Below are 24,440 nucleotides of genomic sequence, written 5' to 3'. Positions count from 1 at the left end.
GCTTTTGTCCTGAAAATTAGGCCCCAGCGCCTGCTTTATTAGAACAAGGGGATGGGGTAGAGTTTAAATAAATAAAATGGGTCATCTTTCTACCATCCTGTCTGACTTGGCCTTAGGTACGAACGGACAAGAAAGTGAAGAACGGTGGCAGCGACAAGGATCATTACCTTGGAGTGCTGTCAATTTTGCTGTAAATTAAAAGGCTGGTCAGCTAGTACTGTTAAGTCCTTAAGAGCTGCTGGAAGGCCCCAATAAGAGCCCAAACTCGCCGCACAGTAAATCTACTCCCCTTCCTGCCCGACATCCACAAGCAAGAGAACAAAACTGACCCACCCACTAGACCCCGAAGGACCACAATTCCTGATTTCCCCCCTAAAAAAAATAAAAAAAAAAATAAAATAAAAAAAAGACCAGCGGTTCTTCTCCTCCACGTTGTGCCCAAGAAACCCACAGGTGCGCCAAGGACCGGTAGCAGAGATTGGGTGTGTGTGGGGGCTCTGCTGGCCCAGCACAGGGGAAACAGGGGAGGGGGAAGAAAGGGACACGTAACTGTCTATTCTGTCCCCTCAACCCCTCGGGCCAAGAAGCGACCGAGCTATAGCAAGGTGAGTCGCTACGGCAAGCTCCACAAGGGGTTGGCGGCTGGGCGAAGGCCGGGAGCAGCTAAGAAGACAGCAGCTCGTACCCTCAGACCGGAGGACTTTTGTTCCCAGAGAAAAAGGAACGAAGCCGGCAAATGGGAACCTTCCCGAACGCGTCCCACCACTGCGCATGCTCCGTAAGAATCGGAGCAGAAAGCGCATGCTCCGCGGCGGTCACGCTACAGGGCTGCGCGCGCGCAGGCTCCAAACACTGCTTGTGCCGTATTGTTTTCCGTGGAGAAATCGGGTCAGAAGCAGCTGAGCTAGCAAGTCGCATCTGCGCACGCTCGAAGGCCTTTTGTTCGGCGCGAGCTTGGTCCTCCTCTCAGGACGCGTTAAGCAACCGTGCGCATGCTCATGTTGCCTAACGGCAAGGTGAGTACCGTTGAGGGAGCTGAATTAGAAGAGTTAGTTCTCTCTATAAGGGTTTCCTTTTTAATTACCCTCAGCGGACCCGTGGGGTGGGTGGGAAAGGGACAACGTTTTAATAATCTCGGCGAAGGAGACGGCGTCGTCCTTTTTTTTTTTTTACATTGGGGTAGATGGCCACGTAGTGGTGAAGGTTGCTTATCTGTGAGACATGAAGTGGTTTTGAGAGAAAAAACCGCTTAATGCTTTTGTTACTGCTAAATAATCTGTACTGACAGAACGTGACATTCGTGGCCGCTGTCATAGTACTGTAGTTAATTCGTTGATTTTTTGTAATGCGGTTTGTATCTCACCTCTCCATGTTGTGCAGGTCTGTTAACAGTATAAATTCTCCCAATATTTCAGAAAAATAGGGGTTAAAAAAAACCTATTTTAAAACTAAATGCAGACCAGACAGTGCAGAATAACTAACCAAGAGTGTTGGAAAAATAGATGTGTTTTCAAAAAAAGGCACCAAACCCCAATTGGAGGTACATATCTCTGGAATCTGCAGTTTTTCAGCTTGACTCCAGATAAAAAGGAGGGTTACACCCATGCTTCATACTGTACTTACAACATTCTCCAGCCATTTATTAATTCCTAAAAAAACAAGCAAAGCAATTCCTGCAACATCTTAAAAGTTAAAAAAATATTATGACATGACTCTTATGGGTTAAATGTTACCACATGGACTCTCATCTGCAATGGCTTCTGCCATGATGCGTCTGTCGATCTTTTAAGACTGATATTTTTGCTGCAACACAGACTTAGGGGATCCTCTGGATGTTGTTCAGGGCTGAGGTACACAGCTTGAGAATTTTTTCTAATTCTTGCTAATTCGACAAAATGTGCTTTCCTTTATCTGAAATGGAATAGTGTTTGACTCTGAACACAGATTCTACAGCTTTAGGCTCAAGTAGTCCTTAAGAGTACCCATTAAAATGTGTACTCTTTTTGCTCCCAAATAAGCTTTTTTCTCTGCTGCTGGGCGGTTTCTACTTTTCCAAGCTGAAATGATTCAAATACTGTAGGCCTTTTCCTGTGCAGTTAGTTCTTGTAAATATAGGGTGAGTGTCTGTAGGTGGTGTTTTGATGCCATAAGCTATTGGGGTATGATGTGCTTGCTTCTGCTGATCCTATTAGAGTTTACAGTGAAGCCACATTCTTATTTAAAGCTTAGGACTTTAAATTTTCAGATTTTTAAAAAACTTTTATATAGAAAAATAACATGGAAAGGTACTTAACAGTCTAACATCAAAAGTAATTTTGCAAAATACATCATAACTCACACATTGGAATGGTTCCATAACATTTCAACATCACGTTCTACTGCACTTCTGTTACTTCTGTCTCTTACTTTCAAGTACTACGCATGCAAGGATTGCTTCAGCTCTTGTCACATATAATTTTAAACTAGTTTAGTTTCACTTGCCCTCTTCCCTTTTTTGGGTTTTCTAGTTGTCTGTTGCGTGACTTTGACAAGACTCAGGTGCTTGTCAAAACAGGACAAAAGTTCAATTTCCCCTGGCTCCAGTTGGTTATGAGGCTTTCTGGGGTTTGTCTCAACGCTGAACATTAAAAAGCCATATCTCTACAAATGGCATTTCTTCAGGAGATCTTTGAAATCCTGGCTAGAAGTCCATTTCCTGGCTGGAACTTCATTATTTCTTTTGAAAACATGCCAAAAATGAATACTAATTAAGAACGTCCAGTCTAGAGGCTCTAACTGAGAAATGAACTCTCCACAGGAAGTGTTGTAGTGCTAAATTCTGCCTGCTAAGATAAATCCTGGAACAAAATAAAGCATCCTCTCACAAAAATGCACAGAAAGGCAGGGTGGAGGTGGTGCAATATATTGGATCACACGTCCTCTGGACAGCTGGAAACTCTCACTGAAAAAAGACTACTTTTACAGGAGGAAATACTTTTTACAGGAGCAAAACTTCTGTGTACCCAAGCCCCTTTTAAAAGACAACGGATAAAAGTTAAACACTATTACGCATCCAAGAAAGATAGTTTGGGTGGAAAAAGTGTTAAGATGTAATTTTTTAAAAAATTAGAAAATAAAAATTTGTTTATCTCCTTTCTTAGATAAAGTTTCCAACCACTCTTGTACATTTTATAACTTGAAATATTTTCACTACTTTTCATGTTGATCATCACGTTCTTTAAGAATAACTTTCAAAAGAAAATACTGGTGTAGTGGAATTCTCAAAGGATGTGGTACATGGTGATTGTAGAATCATAAAAAAATGCAGTTGGAAGGGGCCTATAAGGCCCTCTAGTTCAATCCCCTGCTAAAAGCAGTAATCCAAATTAAAGTGTATCTGACAGATGACTGTCTAATTTTCTCTTCTATGTGTCCAGTGTTGGAACACTTGCCACCTGCTGAAGAAATTGGTTTCATTGTTGTACTGTTCTAACATGAACCTTTTCATATTCAACTAAATCTGGCTTTGTGTAACTTGAGCCCATTATTGTGCGTCTTGCACTTTGGAATGATTGAGAACAGATCCTACCCCATTGTTGTACAGTGGTGCCTCGCATAGCGATCGCTCCGTTGAGCGACGAAATCGCTTTGCAACGCTGTTTTTGCAATCGCAAAAGCAATCGCTTTGCGATGGTCCCTATGGGGAAATTTTGCTTTGCAATGATCGCAAGGAAGCGTTTCTATGGGCTTTTTATTTTCACTTAGCGATGTTATCACTTAGCAGCGATTTTTTCTGCACGGATTAACATCGCTAAGCGAGGCACCACTGTATACCTCTCCCCTATTGGGAAGAGATTGAGGAGAGAGAACAAAGAAGAAAGAAAAGGGAAAGGTTTGCTTGGGAAGCTAATTATAGAGAAACAAGACCATGTGCAGTTTCTCCTGGGACCAGTTGTAGGAAGAGCCAATTGCTGGTCAAAGTTTGCAGAGATCCTGGCTGCTGAGTTTGTGAGACCAACCTGCGTTGGATATTTCACAAGTAAATCAGTGTTTGAATGTTAATGTTGCTTCTATCCCAATGGTGGGAGATTTAATGTCTTCTGATAATTTGGTTAAACATTAGGGCATTGCTATGAACACTGTTGTAAAAGAACCACAGCGCTAAAGTTTTAAACTTGTTCTGTATTAAAGAAAAAATACATTGATTCATGATGGAAAGAATAAAGTGTTAACCATTCCAACTGAGTCTCTGTCTGATGTGTGAGGAAGAGGGTTCAAAGGAGGAACAGCATTTGCCTGAACCTCACATACGTATTTTAATAAGTCTTATTTTGCACAAGCCTAGTATGGAAGACATGACTAGGTATCAAAGTGCACTGTTCTGAGTACTTTGATATCTGTCACATTTATGTGAATTACCTGCTTCTGTATAAGTCATAGTTTACGTTTAGGATGAATTTTAGTATTTGATTGATTTGCAAAAGTTCTGCAGTACTGTATTTTTTTCTGCCATTACAGACTGTACTGTACTTGTGCCCTTAATGGCCACATTGGAGACATATGCTCAGAAGTTAATATTGGCTCTCTGTCTTTGGAACAGTTGATTCAAGTGTATTTTAGCTTCAAATTCAGCTGTTAAATTACACAGAGATTTGCCAGAAAAAATCACAAATTTTTCTGAAGTAAGTTGGTTCGTGATCCAAAAACATAACTGTTATTATCACAACTTATCAGAATGGGGGGTTCTTTTAAAGCATATTGTTCAAATCTAAACTGGGTGTAGATAATTGGGTACCACAATCTACCACTGTTGCTGGAGAGCTGCAGCATTTGTAATATAATGCTTAGAGCATTGGACTAGGGCTCAAGAGACCTGGCTTCAAGTACTACCTCCACACAGTCATGATGCACTAGCCTGTCAGAATATGTCAGCCTGATTTATCTTACAAGGTTGTTATGAATATAAAATTGGGAAAGAGATTTGTGTGTGGTTGTTGTTTAGTTGTTAAGTCGTGTCTGACTCTTCGTGACCCCATGGACCAGAGCATGCCAAGCCCTTCTGTCTTCCACTGCCTCCCGGAGTTGGGTCAAATTCATGTTGGTAGCTTCGGTGATACTGTCCAACCATCTCGTCCTCTGTCGTCCCCTTCTCCTCTTGCCTTCACACTTTCCCAACATCAGGGTCTTTTCCAGGGAGTCTTCTCATGAGATGGCCAAAGTATTGGAGCCTCAACTTCAGGATCTGTCCTTTCAATGAATACTCAGGGTTGATTTCCTTCAAAATGGAGAGGTTTGTTCTCCTTGCAGTCCAGGGGACTCTCAACAGTCTCCTCCAGCACCACAATTCAAAAGCATCAATTCTTCAGCGGTCAGCCTTTATGGTCCAGCTTTCACTTCCATACATTGCTACTGGAAAAACCATAGCTTTGACTATATGGACCTTTCTTGCCAAGGTGATGTCTCTGGTTTTTAAGATACTGTATTGTCTAGGTTTGTCATCTCTTTCCTCCCAAGAAGCAGGCGTCTTTTAATTTTGTGGCTGCTGTCACCATCTGCAGTGATCATGGAGCCCAAGAAAGTAAAATCTGTCACTGCCTCCGTACCTTCCCCTTCTATTTGCCAGGAAGTGATGGGACCAGTGGCCATGATCTTAGTTTTTCTGATGTTGAGCTTCAGACCATTTTTTTGCACTCTCCTTTTTCACCCTCATTAAGAGATTCTTTAATTGCTCCTGATTTGCTGCCATCAGAGTGGTATCATCTGCATATCTGAGGTTGTTGATATTTCTTCCAGCAATCTTAATTCTGGCTTGGGATTCCTCCAGTCCAGCCTTTCGCATGATGTATTCTTCATACAAGTTAAATAAGCATGGAGACAATATGTACAGCCTTGTCGTACCCCTTTCCTAATTTTGAACCAATCAGTTCTTCCATATCCAGTTCTAACTGTTGCTTCCTGTCCCACATATAGATTTCTCGGGAGATAGATAAGGTGGTCACGCACTCCCATTTCTTTAAGGGCTTGCCATAGTTTGCTATGGTCCACACAGTCAAAGGCTTTTGCGTAGTCAGTGAAGCAGAAGTACAGTGGACCCTTGACTTACAGACTTTTTGAGTTACAGACTTCTCTGGCCGCAAAATTTAGGTTTGACTTGCAGACTGAGATTTGACTTACAGACGAGAAAAAACCCAAAATGGAACAAAAACGGCCTGTTATGGGATTAATCGGTTTTCAATGCACTGTAGGTCAATGGAGACTTGACTTACAGACTTTTTGACTTGAGAACCGCCTTCCAATACGGATTAAGTTCTCAAGTCAAGACCCCACTGTAGATGTTTTTCTGGAACTCTCTGGCTTTCTCCATAATCCAGCGCATGTTAGCAATTTGGTCTCTAGTTCTTCTGCCCCTTTGAAATCCAGCTTGTATTTCTGGGAGTTCTTGGTCCACATACTGCTGAAGCCTACCTTGTGGGATTTTGAGCATAACCTTCTTAGCGTGTGAAATGAGTGCAAAGTGTGTGGTACCTTGAGCTCATATGAGAAAAGGCAGATTACAGTATACTTGAAAATATAAATCCTTCATTTGAAGAAATGTCCTTGGCTTTACTATATTGCTGCTGCTGCTACATACTCACATAAGATGTTATTTGTTATCAAGTGTAATTTACTAGTTGTGTAATGTAGCCTGACAGGAGACTGATGACAGCTGCCAGCTGTCACTTTCTTCACTTCTATGCTGTAGATGAAAGAAAAAGTTTGTAGAAGCTTGATTCAGTGCCAAACATTATTTTGGCTTCTATTTCAGATAAAAGAAAGCATCTTACAGCATTGAAACCCTTTGTTTCACTATTTAAGTGTAGACAGCTTGCCATTTATGGCTGGTGAATGGACTGTGGTGGACTTGTAGTATTTAAAGTTGTGCAGGCTATACCGTGTAACATGTCAACATGCTATTGTTTTCAATTCTAAAAATATTCCATACCAGTGTATGCTGCAGTCAACGGATGACGCTAGCACAGGGTCATTCTACATTGTTGTTGTGTCCTGTCAAGTTGGAACTGACTTACAGTGACCCTAATACAGTGACCAGATTTCTCAGGTTTCCGGTGAGCATTGAAGAAGAAAAAAATCAACATAAAAAGTTTTGCCCTAAACTTTTGCTTTTTTATGGGCCCAAACATATATTAAGTTCCATCTTTGTTTTACATAGTCTCTTGGTTGTTCTCGTAGTGCTTCTGAAAGTGTGTCCAGTTTTGTGATGTCCAACAACTTCTTTAAAAACTCCTCCACATCTCTTGAGTCGTAGTCCATTAACCATTGTACCACACTTGAGTACCCCATTCTACATTAGGTGTATTGAAATTTGATTATCTGTGTCACACATTGGCTGAAACTCAGTAGTAGGCCATAACTAAAGTCGGCCCATTGAATCAGTGGGTTTTGTTGAGTCAGCTCCTCCATAAGTTCTAGTGATTCCATGGGCCTACTCTGTTGTGACTTACCGTTGGATTTCAGCTAGTGATTTGTAAAAAGACATTAAGTGCAACACTTTGAAATGATATCTGCAAATTAATAATTAGACTTTTTTACTGAATCATTAGCTGAATATTTATTAGTATGGAGTACATGCTTCTGACAATCATGCTCCATTTTCATATTCTCATCTTTTCCCAGTTTCTTCTTTGAAGGCATTTTAAAAAAGGAATGGATTCAGACAAAGAATTATTGGATAGAACGATGAAGGCAAGTTGTGAAACTAATTTTAAATATATTTTCAGTAGTGATATGCTGTCTACTGTACAGTATTTAATGTATCAAACAGTTTTGTTATTCCAGGAAGTTCTACTGAGTAACCTACAGATATTTGATTATTACAGAATTCCAAACTTATATACTACATATAGCTGAGTATAATGGTGGTCCTAAATGTCTGATAATAAACTCATAGATATGTTGACTTCCTGTTTTCCTGAATCTTGGATCATTTTAAAAAAATGGATGTCATGCTCAGTGTATCTCCAGAAGCATCAATGTGAGGTGATGTGAATATTCTGGCAGATGTCCTGAGCTTCTAATAGGCATTTTAAAAATAGACATCTCATGGGTGCAGGTTTCTGTACCTGCATTTCCATGCTAGGGAAACTAGTGCTTCTTCAACTTTTAGGCAGTGTGACAGCTTGCCACAAGAATACATGAATGCATCAGGAGAAGAAGGGGTGGCAACTCTTCTATTTTATAAAAAAAAATGTGTGATTATTCTAGATCAGAATAACATAAAATAAGTAAATGATAGTGCACTTCCTAAGTATAAGTTGTATTATGTGTGTGTTAGGTTTGTAAGGTTCAAACCACAAGAGGGCTTCTGTGATTTTAAGAATTACCTAGAAGTAATACTTTCAAAACTAAAAACTAAGATCATGGCCACTGGTCCCATCACCTCCTGGCAAATAGAAGGGGAAGGTATGGAGGCAATGACAGATTTTACTTTCTTGGGCTCCATGATCACTGCAGATGGTGACAGCAGCCACAAAATTAAAAGACGCCTGCTTCTTGGGAGGAAAGCGATGACAACCTAGACAGCATCTTAAAAACCAGAGACATCACCTTGCCGACAAAAGTCGGCATAGTCAAAGCTATGGTTTTTCCAGTAGCGATGTATGGAAGTGAACGCTGGACCATAAAGAATGCTAGCCGCTGAAGAATTTGATGCTTTTGAATTTTGGTGCTGGAGGAGACTTTTGAGAGTCCCCTGGACTGCAAGGAGAACAAACCTCTCCATTTTGAAGGAAATCAACCCTGAGTGCTCACTGGAAGGACAGATCCTGAAGCTGAGGTTCCAATACTATGGCCGTCTCATGAGAAGAGAAGACTCCCTGGAAAAGACCCTGATGTTGGGAAAGTGTGAAGGCAAGAGGAGAAGGGGACGACAGAGGACAAGATGGTTGGACAGTATCACCGAAGCTACCAACATGAATTTGACCCAACTCCGGGAGGCAGTGGAAGACATATGTCTGACTTTAAAGAATTAATTTTTTTAAACCTGCAGAATAATCAGTTTAGATAAGGCAGTCCTTGTGAAAAATTGTTCATCAAAACTGAAGAGAACCTATGACTCTGGTGTGTGTAGATGTGTTATTGCTTTCAGTTGACAGAAAAGTGATAAATGACGAAATGAGCATTCATGTTTTATAGGAAACTTTTAATAATATAAGTTAACATTACGCTTAGTTGTTTCAAAGACAACTGGCTGAAATCCTAGGACATAGCTTAGTAAGTCACGACAAGAGTAAGCCCATGTTGTAAGCCGCCTAGAGTGGTCAAAATGACTAGATAGGCGGGGTATAAATACAATCAATCAATCAATCAATCAATCAATCAATCAATCAATAAATGTGAATCAGTGGAACCAATGGAGAACTGAATGGATATACTTGCACTTTACTACACTATGCAACAGGATTTCAGCCAGTGTGGGGGGGTATTGAAATCTCGTGAAAGGTTATTAAGAAAGAAAATACTTTGGCTGGTGAGCTTTGTTTTTCAAATTATCAGTCTTAAAACTATGCAACGTCATCTGTTTAATTTCACTTATGGTGTTGTGTACATTTCAGATGATGTCTGAAAACATTTTCTTTTTAATCTAGAAAGGAAACGTTCAGGAGAAAATTGAAAGGAAGAAGAAATCTTTACAGAAAGAGAGTGCTAGAGAAGAGGTTCATTCATCCGTTCATCTCTGAGTTACAGTACTGCATTTACTGAAGCAAAAATTTTGCAAGCCTTTATTTTAAAAATGTTCTTCTCTCAGTTCTGTACTGAAAATGCCTTATTAAATTAATAAATTGCTTTGTATTTGAAATTTTCTGTAAAGCAGCCTTTGGTTATATTAAACATATATCTGGGGCCAAATATTCACATATCAGCTGCTTTCAGGTTTTTAAAGAGAAGTGGGATCAGGTGTACAAAATCAAAATTACAGTACAGATTATGTAACTGTCAGAGTCAATTTGAAAGTTATTGTATATCATAAGGATGCTTCTGAATGTGGATGACTTAACATTACTTAATAATTACTAACAATCTTCAGACTGAAGTTGAATAGCAGCTGTTATCCTGATAACAAAAATCCAAATAAAACTCTTTAGCCTGATGGGCAGATTTTCTTTCCCTAAACCCAGGGGGGCATTTTGTGTATGGGCCCAGGATATTTATTAACTGTAAAACTTTTTTTTTCTTAATATGGAGATAAAGTCTACGCATTATATTTAATGTATTACTGGTGTCACATATTTATTTTTTTCTGGTTAAATACAATTTTAAAGTTTGAGGTAATCCTTTTAAATATTTACTTGCCCTTTTCTTTTGTTTAATGTAGCAAACTGAAGGCAATGAACATGCATATAAACTCCAAATAAAAGGAGCCATAGATCAAAATCCAGAGAAAGGTAGCTCTGTGTTTTTATTTCCTGTATTCCTATGAATTTTAAGGACATTTTCAGCAAGCGGCCAATTTTGGTTATAAAAGTCAAATAATATAGTGGGCTGTAATTTAAGTATCAAAACTACATTCACCTTTTTATTCATTCCATATATTTGAACATTTCAATAACAAAATTCAAATGTACATTACAGATTTACAGCTAAAAATATTGGGTTAAAATGCTGCAAAGAAGTGAAACAGAAAATTATGCTTTTTGTGTACTCTTTGCTCCATGTCAAACTCATTTCAAATTGTCTACTTTTATTACTAAGTGTGAAATCTGAATCTGAAGCAAAATTGTATGATTCAGATAAATATCAGTCAAGTTAAATACTTTACAAACCCTGAAAAATAAATTGTTGCCACGCTCTTCAGAATATGTTAGAATCTATATGAGCAGTGTATTTTAGAGTATCCTTGTTACAAAATGTGTTTTTAAGCAGAATTGGTTTCTTTTCCAGATATAGTAGTTGTGACTGATATCGAAAAACAGAGGATATTAACTGAAACATTACGGGACAGAGTAAGAGGGAAGTTTAAAGCTGTCAAGGTAATTAATTGTTTTAACTAAACATGTACTTTGACATTCAAGTGTAGTGTACATATTTATGTTTCTGAGAAAGGGAGAAGGTGCAACCAATTTAAGAGGGTCACCTACATCCCCACATCAGTTGGAGTATCACAGACAAATTAATTACTGGATACAGCCAGTCTGTGGTTAATATATGTTGTTTTTTGTGGTCTTTTGTTTTAAAAGGATTACAGCAAGATATTCTTTCTTTAAAGGCTGCACAAGAAGATTCTTTTCCTGAGAAACAAGATTCTCTTAATGCAGAATATGAAGTCAATTTTGAAGTGAGTGTTTAGGTAATTACTTGCTTACAGAAGCAATAAACTGAATTGTTCTTTATTTTTCAGAGGCACCTGCATTATTCTGTTTCAGCATGTCTAATACAAATAAAACAAAAACAAAAATAGAACTACAGTGGTGCCTCAACTTGCGAACTTAATTGGTTCCAGAACTCCGGTTGTAACTCGAAATGATCGTAAATCAAAGCACCATTTCCCATAGGCATGCATTGAAATACAATTAATCCATTCTGGCTGAAGAAAAAAAATCACCAAAAAAAAACCCCACCGAAAAAACAAAACAAAAACACTGCAAGACCCGTCGGAAACGTGATTAATTTGTTCTGGCTGAAGGAAAGAAAAGAAACAAAAAGCAAGCAAACTGTTCAAGACCCATCAGAAGTGCAAAAAAGCTAGCAGAAAGCAAGCAAACTGTGCAAGACCCTTTGGAAATGCAAAAAAGCAAAAGAGAAAGCAAACAAACTGTGCAAGACCCATCAGAAATGCAAAAAAAGCAAGGGAGAAAGCAAACCATGCAAGAATCATCAGAAATGGGGGAAAAAGCAAAGCAGAAAGGAAACAAACCCTGCAAAACCCATTGGTAATGGGGGGGGGACTCCAAAAAGCAAACAAACCCTGCAAGACCCATCAGAAATGGAACCCCCCCTGCAAAAAACAAAGACTGCAAGACCCATCACAGCACAGAAACATAACCCCCTCTAGCCCAAAACCACACTGCAAAACCCACCCAGAACAGTTTTTTTAAAAAAACAAACCAGCACCTTACCTTACCAGGCAGTCCAAAGCCTCCTCCGATCGCACACTCTCTAATTGCTGGAGCAAAAGAGCTACAAAGAAGCAGCCTCTTCGCCACCAACAGTTAGCACTTTGAATTCCCTGCCTTTTTTCTCTGTTTTTTCCTGGTTGTAACTCGAATCTCCGGCTGCAAGTCGAAGCAAAATTTGGTGGCTGGAGCTGGTTGTAACCCGAAATGGTCGTTTGTCGGGAAGTTCGTAAGTCGAAGCACCACTGTATTGTAGCATTTCAAAAACTAATAGATTTATTTCAGTATCATTTTTGTTGATTGTTTCCTCATGAAAATATTTCACTTTGTATGTCTGAGGAAATGGATTGTAATCCATAGAATCTAAAAATTAAATGCAAAGTATTTATCTTGGTAAGTACATGTTTCATAGAGGATGGTGGGGTCTTGTGGCTATAAAAGTCTACATGCCTAAGATAACGATTGCACAAGAGCTGGGATGAGTAAAAGTGAGGACAGACCTAATAAAATCATATAGACTTCTGGCTGCATAGGATTGTATGTGGGGATGAATAGTTTGAGTGGTCTCAGCATGGTAGTGGAATTTTGTCTCTGAAGCTCTTCCCTTAGTCCAGGCCATTAGACAAGGAAGCAATAGAGCAGACAAAACCATAGGGAATATAAGAGGAAGCCCTAACTGTCTCTATCTCTGCTGTAGCCGCATAGTAGCTTGTGCAAGCACATTCACCATTTCTTCATTTGCAACATGGAAAGGATATGTAGTCCAACATAGTGTTCCTATGGTGGCCAACCAGATGCTCCTGGAGAAACACAAATGGGACATCAGTGCAATAGCATTCTCCTATTCATCTCCTCAGCATCATATTGCCTCTGAAACTGAAAAAGAGATATAGTTAATGTGACTAGTATGATATGGCAGAGTTCTTGATCTCAGTTAATCTGAAATTATTTATAGGCAGCAATTGCATATAGGCCTTTCCACAGAGTCTGCAAAGGTCTAACTGAGTTCTGGGGATGTGGAGGATATGCAGGGGGTAATTATGTGATTCTCTATCTCCACAGTCGTTTTACCTCTCTACTTAGTTTCAGGCATAATGCTGGAATAGGGCTAGACTATGTAAAGCAAATAAAGAGGAGAAATCAAAGCTATTGTCGAAGCCACTGCTATGTATAGTTAGGTATAAAATCATGGGCATTTTTCTAGGTGTCTTTTTGCAACTCCAAGGACTTCCAAGAACTTTCCAGTCAACAAAAAAAGCTTTTCAAAATCTTACTTAAAAGCCTCTGTTTGTGGATCTGGTGGCTGCTGGGACCTGTGGTTTTTGCATCAGGGTCTGTGGAGGGTTTGCCTAAGATCTCCCTTTCCCAAACATCAAACCAAAATACATAAATTATTTACACTTATAATGGTTCAGATAGACATTTCTGTGCCCACTGAAGCTTACAGTTGGTCAGAATTTTGCTCCTTTCTGTTGTAATTAGCTATAAGAACTAGTGAAGAAAAAAAGACAAAAAAGACTGCAGTGATTCATATTATTGATAGATAATTACTCAACTGCTTTTCCAATTTTAGAATGAAGTCCCCTTAGATGAAGGTTTTGAATTTTTCACCTCCAGTTTTGAAGACCATTCAAAGCTAAAAGAAACTGAGCAAACTGATGACATGGTATTTCTGTTTTTCTTCATATAAATTGCTTTCATTTATGTTGCATTAAGTTGCAGGAATAATTAGGACTGCTTCCTTCAAAGGGCTCTCCCAATATTTGAAATTACTGTAATTTATTCATTTACAGTGGTGCCTCGCATAGCGACGTTAATCCGTGCAGCAAAAATCGCTGCTAAGCGATTTTGTCGCTATGCGATTTTTAAAAGCCCATAGAAACGCATTAAAACCTGTTTAATGCATTCCTATGGGCAAAAAACTCACCTTAAAGCGAAGATCCTCTATACGGCGGCCATTTTCGCTGCCTCTAAAGTGAGGAATCTGCGCAAAAACACAGCGGGCAGCCATTTTGTTTACCCGGCGGCCATTTTGGAACCGCCGATCAGCTGTTAAAAAATCATCGCTTTGCGGTGATCGGTAACCGAAACGGGGAACCGATCATAGGAATAAAACCTCATAGGAAACAGTGCAATGCAATCGCTTTTGCGATCGCAAAAAGTTAATCGCTATGCGGTTTCGTCGCACCACTGTATTTCGCTTTGTCCATAAATAATGGCAAACCTTTTCAATATTTTTATCTTTCGTAACCCAGAATATATAAACAAAATAACAAAGTATATAATGAGGTTTTCCTTGTTTGCTTATGCAATATATACTTTCAAAGTTCTACAAGGTACATTGTCACAATACTTTGTATCATTCATTCATGAATCGAGAGACTATTTTAAATGCAGGATAACAGTGTATATTTAGACAGCTTCCTGTAGAATATTGTAGCCTATACATTCTTCCAGCACTGTCATCATGCATTTCTGAGCCAATTAAACAAGGAAAAACATATATGACAATTCGCCCTACTGTGGCTGTTACTCTTGTATTTTTATGTAATACATTTTTTCATTATTTGTCGATTATTCTTTGAGATCAATATTTCACACTGATTTTCTTCATGGTAAATAATAGAAATCAATAACTGGTACTGATCAGAACAATTATGACTTAAATGAACAAACTCCACTGTTCAATCATGTGGAACGTGTATTGTTGCCGGAATTGCTTGAAGTAAAGCCACCTGAATATGAATGCAGAAATTTTGACAAACACTTCAATCAACTTTTTGTGCCAAGTACTTCCCCAGGTATTGTATGTTTCAAAATAAGACTTTGACCCTGACCTTACCAAATGTCTGTATAAATGGTTGTGCAGTAGAAACTGGATAGTCTAACCTGTTAATTTACCAGTACAAGTGCATGAGTATATAAAGGGACTTAATAGTTCTTAGGTCAGTTCTACTTAGGGCATGTCAAGATGGGCAAAAGTACAGTATTGCAGGAAGTAAGCACAGGTATGCATGTTTGTTCCAAAGAGAACTAGAGCTTACTAGTGCTGCCATTTACACAGCACTGCAAAAGCAATATCCATGAAAATCCTTGAAAACTGCTTCTTTGACATTTCCAGGAAATAAATACTTTAAAGCTCCTTCTTCACTGAACCTTTGTCTCTGGAATCTCCCCTCTCCTATTTTTAAAACCCATGAAAAGCTTTTGACTAGCAGCCTCTGACACACACAAAAATCGCATAGAAATGCAGTTTTGCTGAAATTTGCTCCCCACTACAAAGCCCATTTCAAAATGACACTTGCCTGCCAGGGAGATTTTTTAAAAACCCTGGAAAATGAGAAAACAAATGGGGTTAATTACCGGTAGTTACGCCCTTTGTCATCTGGTTAGTGAGAAAAATAACAAATGAATAGTACTGAACCAGATACTGTACTTTAGTCTCCATGTGGAAAAGCCCTTACATTTAACAGGCAGGTTTCCCTGTTATCCTTCACATGGGCATATCATATGGAATGGTTCTGTCTTAAAATGAGCAGGCTTAATGTTGCAACAGTTAGAGAAGTATCACACTTGTTTGAGATCTCATGTCAGTAAAAGCAATTCAGGAGGAAAAAGGGAAAATGCAGAGAAGAAAGAAAATGCTTATTTAAAAATTCATAGCACTAGGATTATGGAAGGTGGCAGATGGGACAGGAGTTCCTGTTAGAAATACCTCACTATGCATTGGGATTTCTTGTAATTTTCTGGGACTGATCTTAATGCCATAAATGTATAATTTTGATTTTACAATTCTTATGTGTGTAGTTTGAAAGTCATATTGCTTATTTTCAGTTATACATAGCTCAAAATTGCCGAACAATATGTTGCCACGACTCTTAGAAGATGAAGGATTTTATATTCCTAAAAAGCCTTATATTTCAAGGACAATGTGCCACAAAATGGAAAATCGTCTTCTTCAGGAAAAGGGGGTAGAAGTATTCTTATTTAGTTAGTTTATTTTGTTTACTTATTTTATTTTTACCTGAGAATTGAGATTCAAGGTGGCTTATTATTTTTTTTAAAAAATAGAACATTAAATACAGTAGAATTACAAACATCAAAGTTGGATAAAATGTATTATAATAGTAAAATTAAAAGACTATTTGAGTAACAATACTAACAGTAATTCATCTTTTACAAAAAGATGACAGCACATTGGTAATATCTTATTGTTTAAGGTACTTAATCTCTAAGAATTGCCTGAATAAAAAGGTTTTTCCTGCAACTGGGAAGATAGCATGGAAAGAGCAACTCTGGCCTGTTTGGCAAGGAGTTCCCAGGAAGCATCAGGGCAACATCCTTTCCTAACAGTCATTTCCAGCACAACCTTTCTCTAGATGAGGACAATTTAGGTGTGTGTCTGGCAGGTGGAATTTGGAGAATGAATTTGGAGTAATAAAAGGTCAGGGGGAGGGGAAAATGGCACATGCCTAGCAGTCAGTGCAGCTATTGTAGAAAGGAAATTATGTGTTCCTTTGTAACCAGCCCCTGTCAATAGTCTGGATGCTTAATTTTGGACCTGCTGAAGTTTCCAGACATTCTTCAAAGGCTATCCCATGTAGAGTGCATTACAGTGACTCAGTCAGGATGTAAGTAAGACATATGCCATTGAAGCCAAGTCAGATAGCTCCAGGAACAGGCATAGCTGGCACACCACTCCCGACTGCCACTGCGACCTAAACAGCATCAGTGGTTGTTGACTTCCCTTTTACTGAGCTTGCTTTTAAAAACACAGTTTTAGCCCAGGAGCTAAAAACCAGCATTGCTTGTGCCCCCTTTCACATAGTACTGACACTGCTGCCCTCTATAATTCCTCCTGTCTAGAATGGCTTTAATGACAACCTCCTGGGTCACTTCATCCCCCTTCCTCTTCGAATAATGCACTTCCTCCCAGCCAGACAACAACCTGCAAGCCTAATAATAGTTAAAAATTGGCAGAACTGAGGCAGGCGCACAAGCAGTGATAGAGTCTTTCTTGTACCTCCCCTTTTTTCAAACCAGCGGCCTGTCCCTCACTCCCAGATCCTGCCTGGAGTGATTCCCCACAAATGGCTGACTCTCCTTTAATGCATCCCCCTTTATGACTGTTTTAGTCATTTAAGTCCACTGCTTCTTAAGTGATATGTTTTGACCACAATTAACAGCTGATTTGTTCAATGTTCTTTGTGCTTCTGAATGATTTTTATGAAGGGAAAAGTTTGGTTTGAAGAAAGTGGGGAAATAATGTCATTACCTTCTCCAATCAAACAATCAAATAGTTGCAGAGTATCTTTTCCTGTCGAGAGCAGCACACAATTAAAGACAATGTACAAGAAGGTTTGTTTGCTTCCATTTTTTTTACTTTTATCACAAGACTGGGTTATTTTCATTAGAAAACTCTTAATATACTTTGTCTGGAAATGCCTTGCGAATACACAGAGATTGATAATGTATTTCAAATGAAATAATTCTTCCTCTTTACAGTTTAATATGAGCAGACAGGAGAATATTATTATGCTACACATTATGCAGTGTACTAAAAAAAAGTAGAATTAATGTATTTGAACAAATGTTATAAAACATCTTTAAGTTTCAGCTCAAATACTTCAGCTGAAGGAATTCAGTAGCAGCTGCCACATAACAGGCTTCTGTTCATCATGCCCTTTTTTGTATGTGATGTTTATGCTTCTGTGTACAGCTTAGGTTATCATTGTTAGGCGCAATAAGTAAATACTGTACTGCTACATACATGTGTGTGTGTGTGAGAGAGAGAGTGTGTGTGTACAGTTAGGGCTGTTACTGCCATTTTACTTGAAGAGCTGCTGTATGTTTAGTAGCAAATGCTAAAAAAATAGAAATAATTATAAAAGGGGCTCAAATAGTTTGAGAGTAATATTTTTAATATATATGTATATACACAACCAGACACTTACTATGATTGTCCCATTGCCTGTTCAAAATGGTTTTACAGAGTTTTGGTAACATTTTGAACTCATTTATTAGCACTAAAAATGTGTGTACCAATATGAATTCCTCATTCAGACCACATTTACATTAAAATCCTGCTACAGTATTTCAAAATTAATTAATGTAAGGAAAGGTTTTGCTTCTGTTTTTATAATGCAGGCAATGCAACGTGAACTAGAAAACTGTATTATATCTGAGTCAGGAGACCAAACTCAAATTTATCAACTAGATCTTAATATATCAAGTATTGTCTTTAGTCACCATTCTCTTTTCAATTTGGAACAAGTGTTGGCTTCCAGATTGTTTGATGTTTATGAAGGCTTCCAGAAAAGACAACAGCAAAATGTTACTCGCTTGCTCTCTGAAAAAGTAAGAAAATGCTATGATGCGCTGTGCTATGCTATGGTTCTAGTCAAAAAGCTGAGAGATTTGAAAGCATAATGAATAAATTGTGTGGCCTCAGAATGCCATTTGTGATATGCTGCATCTGAATTACTGATGTTTATACAATAATAAATGCACACCTTTTATTTTCCATATGTAGTCTCATGTCCTGGTTTGATTATTGCCTCATTTCTACGTTATTTAGCAAAAAAAGTGATATTGCCTTATATAGTCATGGCCAAAAATATTGGCACCCTTGCAATTCTGTCAGAAAATGCAGTCCTTCTCTCAGAAAATTGTTGCAGTTGCAAATGTTGTGAGTACCATTGGAACAACACACAAAAAAATAGAGAAGAAAAGTCAAATCTGATACACTCTCACACAGAAACCCAAAAATGCACTGGCCAAAATTATTGGCATCCTGTCTAAATTGTAAGTAATAATTGCTTTTCAAGCATGTAATGCTCCTTTAATTTGTATTTAGACACACCTGTCACAAGTAAGAGGTGTGGGCAATATTGTAGTCACACTTGCAGCCAGTTAAGATAGAGAAAAGTTGACTCAACCTTTGTGTTGTGTGTGACACTAAGCATGGAGAAAAGAATGAAGTGTAAAGAGTTGTCTGTGGATTTGAGAGAAAATACTGTGGGAAAACATCAGCAATCTCAAGGCTACAAGTCAATCTCCATCTTAATGTTCCTGTGTCCACTGTGCACAACGTCGTCAAGAGGTTTACAGCTCATGGCACTGTAGCTAACCTCCCTGGATGTGGACGGAAGAGCAAAATTACTGAAAAATTACAACAAAAGGTTGTTTGAATGGTGGATACAAAACCCAGATTAACTTCCAAACAAATTCAAGCTGATCTACAGACACAGGGTACAACAGTGTCAGCTCGCAATATCCGTCGTCATCTGAATTAAAAGGGACACTATGGTAGGAGACCCAGGAGGACAGCTCTGCTGACACAAAGGCATAAAAAAGCAAGAGAAGTATGCAAAAACTTACATGACAAAACCACAATCCTTCTGGGAGAACGTACTGTGGACAGATGAGACGAAAGTAGAGCTTTTTGGTCAAGGACATGGCACTGTTTACAGAAAAAGAAAAGAGGCATTCAAAGAAAAGAACACAGTCCCTACAGTCAAACATAGCGGAAGTGCAAAAATGTTTTGGGGTTGCTTTGCTGCTTCTGGCACTGGATGCCTTGACTGAATGGTATAATAAAATCTGATTATTACCAAAGAATTTTCAGGTGCAACATAGCGGCCAGTGTCAGAAAGCTGTGTCTCCACCAGCGATCATGGGTCTTCCAGCAGGACAATGACCCGAAACACACTTCAAAAAGCACTAAAAAATGTTACAAACAAAGTGCTGGAGAGTTCTGAAATGGCTAGCAATGAGTCCAGATCTGAATCCCATAGAACACCTGTGGAGAGATCTCAAAACAGCAGTTGCGAGAAGGCATCCTTCAAATCTGAAGGCCCTGAAGCAGTTTGCAAAAGAAGAGTGATCCAAAATTCCAGTAGAGAGGTATAAGAAATTCATTCATGGTTACAGGAAGTGATTGATTTCAGTTATTTTTTTCCAAAGGGATTGCTACCAAATATTAAGTTAAGGGTGCCAATAATTTTGGCCAGTGCATTTTTGGGTTTCTGTGTGGGATTGCATCAGATTTGACTTTTCTTCTCTGTTTTTTGTGTTTTTCCAACACAAACCAAAGAAATGAACACATGAGTACCAAAACATTTGCAACTGCAACAATTTTCTGAGAGAAGGACTGCATTTTCTGACAGAATTGTAAGGATGCCAATATTTTTGGCCATGACTGTACATAATGACCATATGTGGTTTGGGTTCAAGGGAATTACAGATCCATATGGACTGACCTGGATAGATTTCAAAGATGACAAATTAAAGGAACATGCCTCTGCTGAATCCAAATCTGAACATCCCAGAATATTGTTTATTGACTTTGAAAATAAGAAACACAAAGATATGGACAGCGTGGCACTAAAACTGAATACACTTTCCCCCAAGCATTCCATAATGGAAGGAGAAGGAGAGGAAGAGGAGGGATGTTCTGTGACTGACAGATTTAAGTCTTGATCAGGTGGGCATTTGTTCCATTCTTTGATCTGCTTTTGGGGACAGTTTGGTTCTCTCTCTTTTTTCAACGATTACATCCGTGATTCCCAACCTTTTCTGAACACTCAGCCATTTGGGGGTGTGGGGTCCATGTATGGGGGCATGGCACCCCATGCTCACAGGGGGGCAGGGCATGGTCACAGGTGCGAGGGGTGGGCAGGGTGCGCTCACTCGCATAGATGGGGCAGGCTCACAGATGGGCAGGGTGCTCTTGCATGCATGTGTGGATGGGTGGGGCATGCATACATGCAGGTGGGGTGAGGGGTGACAGGAGATCTGTCTCTGTGACCCAGTACTGCCAAGGCCACAGACCAGCACCAGGCCACAGACTGGAGGTTGGGGACCCCGGATTACATGACATAATCACTGGGAGCAAACCAAACTGTCCACAGAGCTATCCTACTGCACCTTTTTGAGCTCCTGTCAGAGTCTTCTACTTTTTTGGTCCAGGTGGATTACTGTTTCTGGTGTATCTGATCCCTGGGAACAGACCAAAATTGAACCTTCATAGCTGTTAATAAGCAAGCCTCTTCAGGATATGTGCAAATTTAGCATTTCCTCTACTCCTCAAGAGAGGGGCAGGGGAAGTGAAAAAATTGTTAAAACTCAGGTAGACTATTGCTGAGGTGCTGCAACATTTAAGAAGGAGAAAGAGCAATACTGTATTTTCTTTAGTTTCTCCTAAAGGACTGGTAAGATTCAGCTGTGGGCAGTTTCTCACCTGGCCCTTTAGATAAACCAAAGAAAATATATTTTCACTTCTTTAAAGTGATGCTGCACCTCAGTAATAGTCTACCACAGTCTTTTAAAAAATTCAGTTCCTCTGCCCTTCCACTGAGGGGAAGAGAATGTGTTCAATTTGAGGATATCCTAAAGTGGCTCACTTCATGATATTGGGAAGAGCTTGACCAAATAGTGTCGATGGAGTTCCTACATGCCATTTGGATGTGAGGATTGCATCAAATGGAACCTCTACCCAACCTAAGCAATTCTATTTATATTGCACCAGCCTGCTGCAAAAGAGCCCCTAGCTTCAAATAAAATGAGTTGTTTTCCTGGGGCTGTACAATCCCAATGCTCTGGGAAGAGATTCTTGCTAATTCTCTATTCCAGGAGCATCCAAGTCCATTCTCCCGATCTACCCTTGCACTTTTAACAACTTAGGAGCACTGATCAGCAAACAAAAACCTCTTAAAACTGTTTTCATAGTCCCCTAGTCTCCTCAAATTCTGAAAGGGGCCATAGAGATAGAAATGTGAGGGATGTTTTGTTTCATTGCTGTGTTGGTTTCAACTAAAAATGCCTCACTCCTCCAACAATGTCCTTGTTTTCTTAGACTGCTCAAGAAATTAAATTAAAAATTATTGTTTTGTTCACGTTAAGAGGAACTTAAGTACTGGAAGACAGAAAAATATATTAAAGCACAGTTTATAGACTACATGTAAATTGATGTAATCCCTTCTAACATACGTGATCCTGTTCAGAAACAGTTTGGTTGGATATCAGGTTTTGTCAACTACTGTAATACGGTACTTCCAGAACAGGACAGAAAAGTAGCTTCAATAGATCAGACCAGAGTTCTGTCTGCGTCTTCTAATTGCTGCTAGCCACATTTTCAAAAACCAGAACAGCAAGTGACTGTCACCATATTTTATTCTAATTGCCGTATCTTGTGCCATTGAAATGTATGAAGAACTTTTTTCTGAACTCAATATGTGTACTAGAAGTATCTTGGATGTGTTAGAAAATGTGATTTCCATTCATAGTGCTTTGTGCTTTGCAGTTTTACATGGTGGCTGCTCACTATGGCCCATTATCAGTCTAATATATATATATACAGTATTTTTTACAAAATGCTTTCTGAAATTATTAATGTTAATTTTGCTAATAAAAGTTATTTTATTGCAGCTCAAAGCATTAATAAGTGCCACAAAACTAGCAGAAAAGAATTTCAGAACAAGTAAGCTGAGCACAAACACTCTAAAGGATTACAGGACACAAATAAGGTACTGTATTTGTTTAATTGATGAGATTGAACATGTTCTAGGGCTAAATGTTGCAAGAACAGTAGACTGTTAGTCCCAGCTTAAATAGACCTGTTTAAATATACAGCACTTGCGTTAGTATTGATTCATTAAATCCCATTAATTTGTGATAGTTGGGACAAGTAGTTGTATTCTCATTGCAGTTGTATATGTTAATTTCATTTCTGGTGGAGTATTTCTCTTATATTTATTGTAGAGATCCTGTTGACAGAGAGGGTGTGAATGGGTTCTTCTACTTTTTGGGGCAACCATTCTTCTTCGGAGGGAGATAACAACAGAGATGTCTTTATAACTTTCAAACTTTCATCTTTATTAACTCTTATCTCCTCCAGCACATTACTTATAGGATCAAAAACTCTTAACTCCGGCAACAGGCCACCATTAACAGAACCAAAACTCTTGCCATAGTCCCAAGGACTCAACAGGGATGTCCCCCACACCATTCCCTGTACGCCATTCCCTGTACCCTTCCCGGTGTTGGGGGAGGAGTACTTCAGAGGGCACAGATCGTCCCACAGCATGCATGCTTTATCTAGCCTCTTTTATCTGGTTTGTCGTAAAACCTGTTGTGGGCTATCTCCACCTCTCTTTGCAACTCCAGCTCACCAGGTGCCACTATCACCATCATTTCCTTTGTCATATACCTCGTTGGTTTCGGATCACCGAGGTTGGGCTCAGGCATCAATCCACCAACCTTCAGGTTAGGAAAGTCTCTTAACAATCCTTGAGTGCGAATCCTTTCAAACTCCTTCCTTCGGGTTTCAGCTCTCTTTCACTCATAATCTGGTACCATTGAACTGAACCAGCACACCCATTCCTCATTTATATCTTCCTCCCACTTCTTGCTCTGCCCCCTCTTTCCCTCTCGCCTCTTCTGCTAAACAAGCCTCTGTCTTTCCCGCCTTTTCTTTTGATTCTATTTCTCCCATGTCTTTTATAACTGTCGCCCCTTCATCTTTTTGTTCTACCTTCCTTTTGTCCTCTTCTCCTCCTTCTATGGCCTCTATTATCATGGGTGGCTCACTCATACATTCTGCTCCTTCACAGAGGGCAAATTGTTTTCCTAATAGTAGGTAATCTGCATAATTTCTTCTGATACTGAGCTTGGATAATTTTATACCTGTTGGATTGGGGACAAAATCCTGTCATGCATAAATACAGCAGAGGGACATCCAATGCATACTCTTGGGACCTCCCCTTCTAAGTTACATGGACGAATAAAAATGTTTATTTTTGAATATTGCACACAACCAGGTTAGTTCAAGAAAGACACAAGATGAATGTAGTTTTAAGAGATATTTAATGCTAAGAATTTTGTATTTTGAGGAACAAAATAGAAAATTTTGCAGAATAATCTAGTCCCCTCCAATTTTATTCCTTGTTCCTTTCTTCCTTTTCAACATAAAAACCTAGGTTTCTGCTTTCTGTTTTGAGGTTAAAGTATATTCTTCTGAGCATGTGAGATCTTACTGATGTGCATTTTTTTGCTGGTGCCATTTTGTTTACATAAGGATCAGCATTCCATCCCCTTCTTGACAAAAAGTCCCTAATAACACTTGTTCATGTGTTGGTAATCTCAAGGAGCAACTATTTCAGTGCTTCCTACATGGACTGCCCTTGAAGGTGGTTCGGAAGCTGCAGCAAGTGCAAAATACGGCAGTCAGTTTGGTCATTGATACATCTAAATTTGACCGTGTTTCACCCATCTTGATCTGCCTTCACTGGTTGCCAGAGTGCTTCTGGGCCAAATTCAAGGTACTGATGTTAGCTTCTAAAGCCCTTTATG

The 24,440-nt window shown here is 39.1% G+C and overlaps 2 protein-coding genes across 41 annotated transcripts in view; one reads left to right on the top strand and one right to left on the bottom strand.

Moving 5' to 3' along the window:
* Positions 1-798, bottom strand: part of LOC110073586 (uncharacterized) — a 53,681-nt gene extending 52,883 nt beyond the window's left edge. The window contains exon 1 of the mRNA XM_072995368.2: positions 686-798. The gene's annotated coding sequence lies outside the window, so the exon portion shown is untranslated. The remainder of the gene's footprint in view (positions 1-685) is intronic.
* Positions 1-24,440, top strand: part of CC2D2B (coiled-coil and C2 domain containing 2B) — a 100,906-nt gene that overhangs the window by 12,259 nt on the left and 64,207 nt on the right. For 11 of the 40 annotated variants that reach the window (XM_078391278.1, XM_078391280.1, XM_078391282.1 and 8 more), the window contains exons 1-12: positions 855-1,016; positions 7,654-7,722; positions 9,624-9,692; positions 10,352-10,421; positions 10,918-11,006; positions 11,243-11,311; positions 13,663-13,755; positions 14,716-14,890; positions 15,924-16,060; positions 17,322-17,447; positions 18,237-18,446; positions 22,518-22,615. In XM_078391278.1, coding sequence (XP_078247404.1) covers positions 7,684-7,722; positions 9,624-9,692; positions 10,352-10,421; positions 10,918-11,006; positions 11,243-11,311; positions 13,663-13,755; positions 14,716-14,890; positions 15,924-16,060; positions 17,322-17,447; positions 18,237-18,446; positions 22,518-22,615 — 1,175 coding nt within the window. In that variant the 5' untranslated portion in view covers positions 855-1,016; positions 7,654-7,683. Of the gene's footprint in view, positions 1-854; positions 1,049-4,523; positions 4,662-7,653; positions 7,723-9,623; positions 9,723-10,265; positions 10,422-10,917; positions 11,007-11,213; positions 11,324-11,374; positions 12,319-13,662; positions 13,756-14,715; positions 14,891-15,923; positions 16,061-17,275; positions 17,448-18,236; positions 18,447-20,444; positions 20,575-22,517; positions 22,616-24,440 lie in introns of those variants that run through there. The other 29 variants (XM_078391283.1, XM_078391281.1, XM_020782945.3 and 26 more) reach the window with 28 other exon arrangements.

Source organism: Pogona vitticeps, chromosome 3 (genome assembly GCF_051106095.1).
Source record: "Pogona vitticeps strain Pit_001003342236 chromosome 3, PviZW2.1, whole genome shotgun sequence".
NCBI lineage: Eukaryota > Metazoa > Chordata > Lepidosauria > Squamata > Agamidae > Pogona > Pogona vitticeps.
Note: the sequence above shows the minus strand (reverse complement) of the source record. Positions and strands in the feature narration are given on the sequence as shown.